Source organism: Leptonotus elevatus, chromosome 1 (assembly GCF_054856555.1).
Source record: "Leptonotus elevatus isolate MCC_2025b chromosome 1, RoL_Lele_1.0, whole genome shotgun sequence".
NCBI classification, from domain to species: Eukaryota; Metazoa; Chordata; class Actinopteri; order Syngnathiformes; family Syngnathidae; genus Leptonotus; species Leptonotus elevatus.
The window spans coordinates 25,663,334-25,671,132 of NC_141239.1; the positions used below are offsets into that span (position 1 = coordinate 25,663,334).

General features: G+C 38.5%; 1 protein-coding gene across 3 annotated transcripts; it reads left to right on the forward strand.

The window, feature by feature from the left end:
- The first annotated feature begins 1,060 nt into the window (after positions 1-1,060).
- zfand2a (zinc finger, AN1-type domain 2A) lies at positions 1,061-6,980 on the forward strand. 3 transcript variants are annotated; one of them, XM_086094840.1, is made up of 10 exons: positions 1,061-1,233; positions 1,939-2,015; positions 2,088-2,182; positions 2,521-2,652; positions 3,051-3,202; positions 3,275-3,391; positions 3,544-3,619; positions 3,705-3,781; positions 6,368-6,490; positions 6,609-6,980. In XM_086094840.1, the coding sequence occupies exons 2-9, from the start codon at positions 1,961-1,963 to the stop codon at positions 6,477-6,479; spliced, it is 816 nt and encodes a 271-aa protein (XP_085950966.1). In that variant the 5' UTR covers positions 1,061-1,233; positions 1,939-1,960; the 3' UTR covers positions 6,480-6,490; positions 6,609-6,980. The 3 variants fall into 3 exon arrangements, with proteins under 3 accessions (XP_085950966.1, XP_085950974.1, XP_085950959.1); XM_086094848.1 differs by having other exon boundaries at positions 6,368-6,486; XM_086094833.1 differs by having other exon boundaries at positions 6,368-6,452.
- The last annotated feature ends 819 nt before the right edge of the window (positions 6,981-7,799 follow it).

Sequence of the window (7,799 nt, forward strand, 5' to 3'; positions counted from 1 at the left end):
CCTTCCTCGAGGGAGCGTCCGTTGTGCATAAACAGAGCTGTTCCGCCCTCTAGCGGCTTTTTAGTGATAGTGGAAACATTATTGAATGCATCAGGTACACTTGATTATAAACTTTTTTAGGTACACTTACGCCTGCTTATTTCATGAAACGCCACCCAAATTCTGTCTTTACGAATATAATAACCCTTTCTTTGTCGAAAAGGGGCTTTAATTGAATAGCTGTGAGACAGAATCAGACTGTTTACGTCGATGTTGGTTTATAATAATGTGGAGGGGGAGACAACGGAAATCCTGTTGAATAGGAATGTATTTATAAAACTGACTTTGACACAAATGAATGACATTGGCGTCCACACTGTAAAGAATTGACTGCAGAATTTACAGTAAATAACTGGCAAAAACAGTTGCTAGTAATTGTAAAATCTCAGCTAATTACTGTGAAAATATATTACAGCATATTACTGTTTTTTGTTGTTGCTGCTGTATATAAATTACAGTTACTGTATTCTTGAATGTCATGAAGTTAATTTTACTCTTAAAATAAAATAATATATTAGGTATGGAATTAGGTCCCAGTCTAAACAGACTAAACTTTACACTTTGGAAGAGAGTAAAAAAAGAAAGAAAAGTATATCAGTATATCATTTGTGTCAGTGTATCGCTGGTGTCAGATGTAAACCTGTACCTCCTCAGACCATTTTTGGTCTCCTTTTGGACACCAACAAAAACAAACTGATGTTATGTCGTCATGATACATAAAATATATACAGCGTATAATTATGTGTATATGGATAACAATATACTATATTGTTATTTATATTATATAAACAATGTAAATTACATATATGCACAATATTGATTTACAATACATAACAAAACTGTGAACTTGTGATACATTTTGGACTATATCAAAGATTAGGCTATATATAAAACGTTTCCGGTAGCGAAGCTGAATAATGTCCACATAACAATAAATGACAAGACGTCGAACTTTCCAGGTTGTTCTATCAGGCCATTATGTATGACGTCAGTGCACGTGACGTAAAAATTCTGAGTCACGGTGACGTTCTATGTGGGCGGGGCGTGCCTGACACATCAATGTCTGTCCATGGTTGAGCGGTCCGAGAGGAGTTTGTTGCCTGTCGTCTACTGGTCGTCGAGCGTTGCCGAATCAAGCCTTTTACGATTTCTACTTGATTCTACGACTGGAAGACGACAACGAGATTTAAACCGGTGAGTAAAAACATCACTTCTACATTTTACTACTATTACCGAGCTAAAGCTAATGATCGCTCTCATTTTACTAAACCTTACAAAAATGCTGAAAATAATCCAAATATATATATATATATATATATATATTTCATCCTACGTGACGGAAGCAAGTGTGGACTATTTTGTGTTAAATACCAGCACGTTTTTTTTTTTTAATAAGTACAGTATTGTTAATATTGATGTTAGCCACATGCTAGCTGTTAGCACGTAAAGAGTTGGTGAGAAAAAGAGACGCTGGTGGGCGATTTAACAGCGTCGTATTATCCACAATTAGTCCCAAGTCAGTCCATAATGGCTTTAGTCAATATTAGTTATGTAACTTCAGCCAGCTAGTCGCTAATCTTTTCAGTTAACATGGCCCGGTTAGCTGTCTGAATTGATTTGATTTATTTTACTAGTTGGCTCTCGTTTCATGGCGGAAACTCTAACTTGTAATTCCGGAGTTAGTGTGTCATTCCCAGGCTTTTAAGTCCTGATGTGATCGTGAACGTGCAGGTGTGTTTTGGGTTTGCAAGTAACGATGACATGACACAACGGTAGCTAATGCTACTAGCTCGCTAGCAAGCATCGGTTGACTCTTGTGTTTACAACAACATCACAGTCCCAGTTTCCGTCAACATCAACCATCAATTAAAATACACTGTGTTTTCTTTATTTGTTTAGCTGAGACTTCTGTTTGAATGCCATGGAGTTTCCAGATTTGGGGGAACACTGTTCAGAGAAGACCTGCAAGCGTTTAGGTAGGTGAGCACAGCCAGATGTCATAAATGCCCCCTAAATTTGAAAATGAAAAAGCCACTTTGTCACACCAGACTTCCTTCCCATGAAATGTGACGCCTGTCAAGAGATATTCTGCAATGACCACGTTACGTATGCACACCACAATTGCACCTCGTCTTACAAAAAGGTAAGCCAGAGTTGCGCTGTTTGGGGCTCACATTTTCACTGCATCCAATTCAAATTTAACATCTATTTCCAATTCATTTACATTTCAAGTCACAGCCACATGACGGGCCACATGCAACAATCCAAATTACACATGAATGATTCCACAACTGCTTACAATGGGTAGTAAAAACACAGAAGTGAAAACATAAATAAAACAAATATTAATCATTGTATTGTATTTTCTATTGGCCTGGTCAGACTCTCTTATAACTCCAATGGCGCATATCCAACAAAGCATCTTTAGTGTTACTTGAACCATGCAGTTTACATGCATATCCCCTCACCCCACCCCCGCAGGATATCCAGGTCCCCGTGTGCCCACTGTGCAACATCCCCATTCCCATCAAGAGAGGAGAGATGCCTGATATTAAAGTCGGGGAGCACATCGATCGCGATTGCAAATCGGACCCTGCACAACGGAAAAGAAAGGTTAGAATGAACAATACTGAGCTCTTAAAAAAAAAAAAAAAAGAAGAAAAAGAAAGGTTAGTAAAAAAAAATTTTTTTTTATACCAAATAACATAACCTCCAATTTTACAGGTCCCCTTAATGAAACCATTTCAAAATAATATAAATTAATAGTAATCGTTCAGCCTAAAATGAGGACCTTTAAAGGCAAAAAATAATCCATATTAAATCGCGATAGTGAGGGGGGTAGAATTATTTTCCAAAATCATTCAGAATCCTGAGAAATAAATGTAAGTGATTCAATAAAATTGCTGAATTATTCAGGAGTCGGTGTATTCCCTGTGGGAGAATATGTTAAGAAATAGGGACGGCATCTGTAATGTTCTTGCATGGTAGTAACAGTAACGTCTGTCTTGCAGATATTCACCAACAAATGTTCCAAAGGAGGCTGTAAGCAGAAGGAAATGATGCGTGTGACATGTGACCAGTGTCATTTAAACTACTGTCTTAAACACCGACACTCACTCGACCACGATTGTAAGACTGACGGCAAACCTCCGTCGCAGTCCGGGTAGGTACATTAATGCACTACTATGGTAAGAATGCCGGCGGTCTAATTCCATGTCATGTATGTTTCTCGTAGACATGCTGCTTTAATGAGGGCTAAGGGTTCTTCGTCCGCCTCGGCTTCATCCTCTTCAGGACACGCCAGATCCGTTTCTAATGGTGGCAGCGCGGCCAGCAGAGGCCACGGTAGCACGTAAGGAAAAGAGTTTGTAATGTACTTGATGCTAGCTGATGTTGAATCTACTGTAACATGATGCAGTTTGAACATTTTAGACCGGTGATTGTTGTCATACCTCTAGAGGGAGCCACACTTTTGCATCACTGGACTTTCTATTGTCTTTCCAGCACCAGCCGACCAATGCCAACCTCAGTATCGGCACAGAATGTGGTGCAGCCGTCGGCGTCGTTTCAGGCGGGCATGGTACGCGATGGACATCGCACGGGCACGGCCTCCATGTTGCGCATGACATGTGTGAGTGTTCAACCTTGGTCTCTTCTTCTTTCAGACGGACGAGCAGGCCTTACAAAGAGCTCTTGAGATGTCTTTGGCTGAGTCCAGACCAACCACACAGCCCACCCTCAGGTGAGCGCGTTACTCGATGACAAAGGGTCCACCATTAATACGGCTCACTATTTTTTAGTTGAATTGTTTTTTATTTTTTGTTAGTCTACGAGCATAATACCATTTTGACTGCAAAAAAAAAAAAGACACGTTTTGTGTGCAAAGAAGTTTTTTGTTGTTATGCCAAGTAGGCGATTGGACGATATTAGAGCGTCAGAAGAAATGCAGTGCTCACGATCGGTCATTTCTGTGGAATCGTCTGATCGCGACGTAAAGCATTTCAGCACAATTTGCCACTGACTGAAAAAAAAATCAGTGTGGTCAATGCGCCATCCCTCGCATGTATGTAATTTCAAATTGTAGAGAAATAGTGGCGCAAAAAACACAAAATGTTTTTGTTTTTAAAAGCGACCTGTAGCGTTTGTGAAATGATCAGGCCACGCAGAGAACTAACACTGAAATGGCAATTTGCAAAAGTTACCCGTCTATGCCAGAACACAACACGCAAAAAGTCTGTGTTGCATTCAAGGCCCGTTCAGACCATAGGAAACTACATAACCCGCAATGCACTCATAAGGGTTGTTAACTTGTTACAATATTGATCTTTATTTATAAAAGGTGCTTTTTACCTTGCTACCATTAGCAGTCTGTTTTAACTTTGTGTTTACATGCTCCTCTCTCTCCCCTTTTTAATTTTTTTTTAACATGACTTAATACCAGCGAAGTTGTGTGCACTTTAAGACATTCGCTGGTTTGAATACAGTGCAATACTTGAAAACAGAACTCTGACTTTCGTTATCGTTTTGCTGCTTTATAATTAACGTTTTTCTTTACGAAAGGTATTTATTATTACAGTGTTCATTTTCCCAAAGCCAATTGCGAAGACATTTATTTATTTTTGAACGCTGGTGAATATGTAAATGTGCCGATTTTAAGTGCGCCGCATGGTGTCCCGCTCCAAAAAGCCTACAAATGTGCCATCCGCACTGCACGCATCCGTGCCCGCCGGTGCGAACTACTGTACATTAAAATGCTCAGTTGCTCACCCCGCGTTTGGTGTTTAATAACCCATTCGCCAACATGTCTGTGGTGTGGACACATTTCAATTTATATTGTGCTTTGTTAAAATGCTAGTGCTAAATAGGCCTAAATATTTTATAATAATATTATAATTTTCATTAATTATGATAAATGCAATGATAACAAAAAAAAATCATTTTTTTTTCTTAAATCTGAAATAAATCCAACCTAAGTATACTTTGTATGTAAAATAGCCCTGCTGATTCATCGCCCTACATGATCAAATGTCAACATCCTCTTGATCCATGGGTGTCAAACTACTGCAGGTTTTGGATGTTTCCCTTCTCCAACACAGCTGATATATGATCAGCTCATCATAAGCCTGATAACGATCCTGTTGATTGGAATCAGCTTGTGTTAGAAGATGGAAACCTCACTGATCTACTTTTACACTTTGCCACCAGATGTCACTGTGGCGAGATTTTTCAAACGTTCCAAAAGATCGATTATTTTTGCAAATCAATTGTTTCAAATGATTTGATCGTTTCAATGTTCCATTTCTGCCATCCCTAGCGAACGGTGCACTTCACGAAAGACAGTTGGACGAAATAAAAACACAAAAGCGGTATAGGGGGTGGCAAACTAAACAAACAAACGAACGAAAGGAAGGCAAACACCCAAAGTCAGACGCGCTCCCGACCTGACTGGCCTTTTAAGATGTGGCTACTAATGACCACAGCGGGCCCCGCACCTGAACCCAATGAGGCGATCGGCGCTTCTCCCCTGCCCTGATTGGTGGGAGCACTCACACCGTCCACACCCAAAACGCACAAAAAAAAAAAACGGCCACGAACATGGTGGGCCGTAACAACATTAACTCATTCGCTGCCATTGACAGCTATAGACGTCAAAAAAAATTATATTAAAACTATTGCTATTTAACATTTCTTTCCATTTTTATTAAGAGTATGAAAACCTAGATTTTTTTTTTGTACATTTAGAACGATGTAAAATTTGTGATTAATCATGAGTTAACTAGTAAAGTCATGCAATTAATTACGATTTAAAAAAATTATCGCCTGACGCCCCAGATTTTTTATCTTTTCTTTAAAAAATAAAGTTTATTAATTTTTTATTTATATTTTTTTTAAGAAAAGATTATTAAAAATTAGGGGCATCAGGCGATTCAAATTTGTAATCGTAATTAATCGCATGATTTCACTGGTTAACTCACGATTAATCCCAATTTTTATATCTGTTTTAATACAATAAAAAAAATTCTAGGTTTTCAAACTTAACAAAAGTGGGGAAAAAATTTAAACGAATAAAAAGTTAAAATAAAATTTTGACGTCTGTAGCCGTTAATGGCAGTGACTGAGTTAATTAAAAGAAATCGTGATTTTATAATCAAAAAAGTGCCAAGTAATCAAAACGATTGTTGACAAAAGTATATTTCTTTACATTTCAATCTGTGCTTTGTTGTTGTTATTATTATCATTATTCTTGTTTTACTTTCACTCAAGTGACGGTGTTGAATCATTACATGTTGTTGCTTGAAACATGCAAACCAGTGTTTTTGTGCCTCAGCCCCCAGGAGCAGGAGGATCTGGCGCTGGCTCAGGCTCTTGCCGCCAGTGAAGAAGAATACAGGCGCCAGCAGCAGAGACAACAGGTACCGGCCGGAACACTAGCATTCTAGCTAGCATGTAGGTACGTGGCCAACATGCCACCTTATCTTCTTTCCACAGGGAGAAAAGGGAAATTTGTGTTGTTTTGTAAACGCGTGATGAAAGATGTTGATTGTAAGCATCCGTTTTCTTTCTTTCAGGAACGAGAGTCCAAACAGTCTAACTGCAGCCTTTCTTAATCTCGGACCCATGCTTGCTTTTTTCTTCTTCCCGAGCTGTGGTAATGTTCCGCCAGAAACCTCACAGTCCTCAATATCCAGCATTGACGATTGTCTTTATTACGATTATTCAATGAATGGATCAAAAGTTGCTCACTTGCCGCCTTCTATACTGACTAACTAAGCACACAGACACCCAAGCAGGTTCTGTCATTTTTACCAATGAATTTCTCTGTACATTTTTTTATATATATATATATATATATATATATATATATATAAATATATATATATGCTGATTATAAAACTGTTATATTGACATCTATGAAGAATGAATAAATTATTTCAAACATGCATCCATGGTTTGTTTGTTTTCTGCTTGGTGTAGTCGCTATTCCACGCATGGACAGCAGATGGCAGTATAAACTACATTTAAAAACACTGGTTCCAGTTAATCACCTGAAATACTCTCTCATCATTGACTTCACCTGTGTGTATGTTGGTCGACTCAAGTGTCAAGGACCTTACCAAACAAATCTGTTCCAGTAATTATTGCTTAAGGTATTCAAACCAATACAACAGGGTACCCAAATGTATGCACCTGCCTAATTTTAAGTAATTATTGCACACTCTGTAAATTCAATAAACACCATTTCACCTCTCAAATATCACTGTGTATGTCTACTATATGATATACTGTACAGTATTTAACAGAAATTGCTGATCCGAACAACCAAAGATTTATGGAGGAAAATCTTGAAAATTAGTAGAGGTGCCCATACAACTGTATATCTCGCATCAAGTAGCCTGCAATTGTCACTTCCAGCATTCCCACATATGTTATTGAGATACTTTATTATTATTTCAGGCACATTTTATTCTCCACACTTTTTTTCCGTCAAACAACTCCCACATATTACTTCCGATTGACACCGTTGCTTACTTGTTTCAAAAATGCACGCCTTCCGGTCTATTCATCGTCTGATTCCACATTACTTGCAGTACTCGCACAATTTAACGTTAAATATCAACTTTTCCCCACTCATTTTCAAAGGGACTGACATGGAACTTTTTCTAAGTCCCACTATCTACAAAATAGCCGCGTTTCCACCGCAAGGAACTTCGGGGTAAATTTACGGGGCCAGCCCCGTATGTGTGTGTCTCAACTGCAGG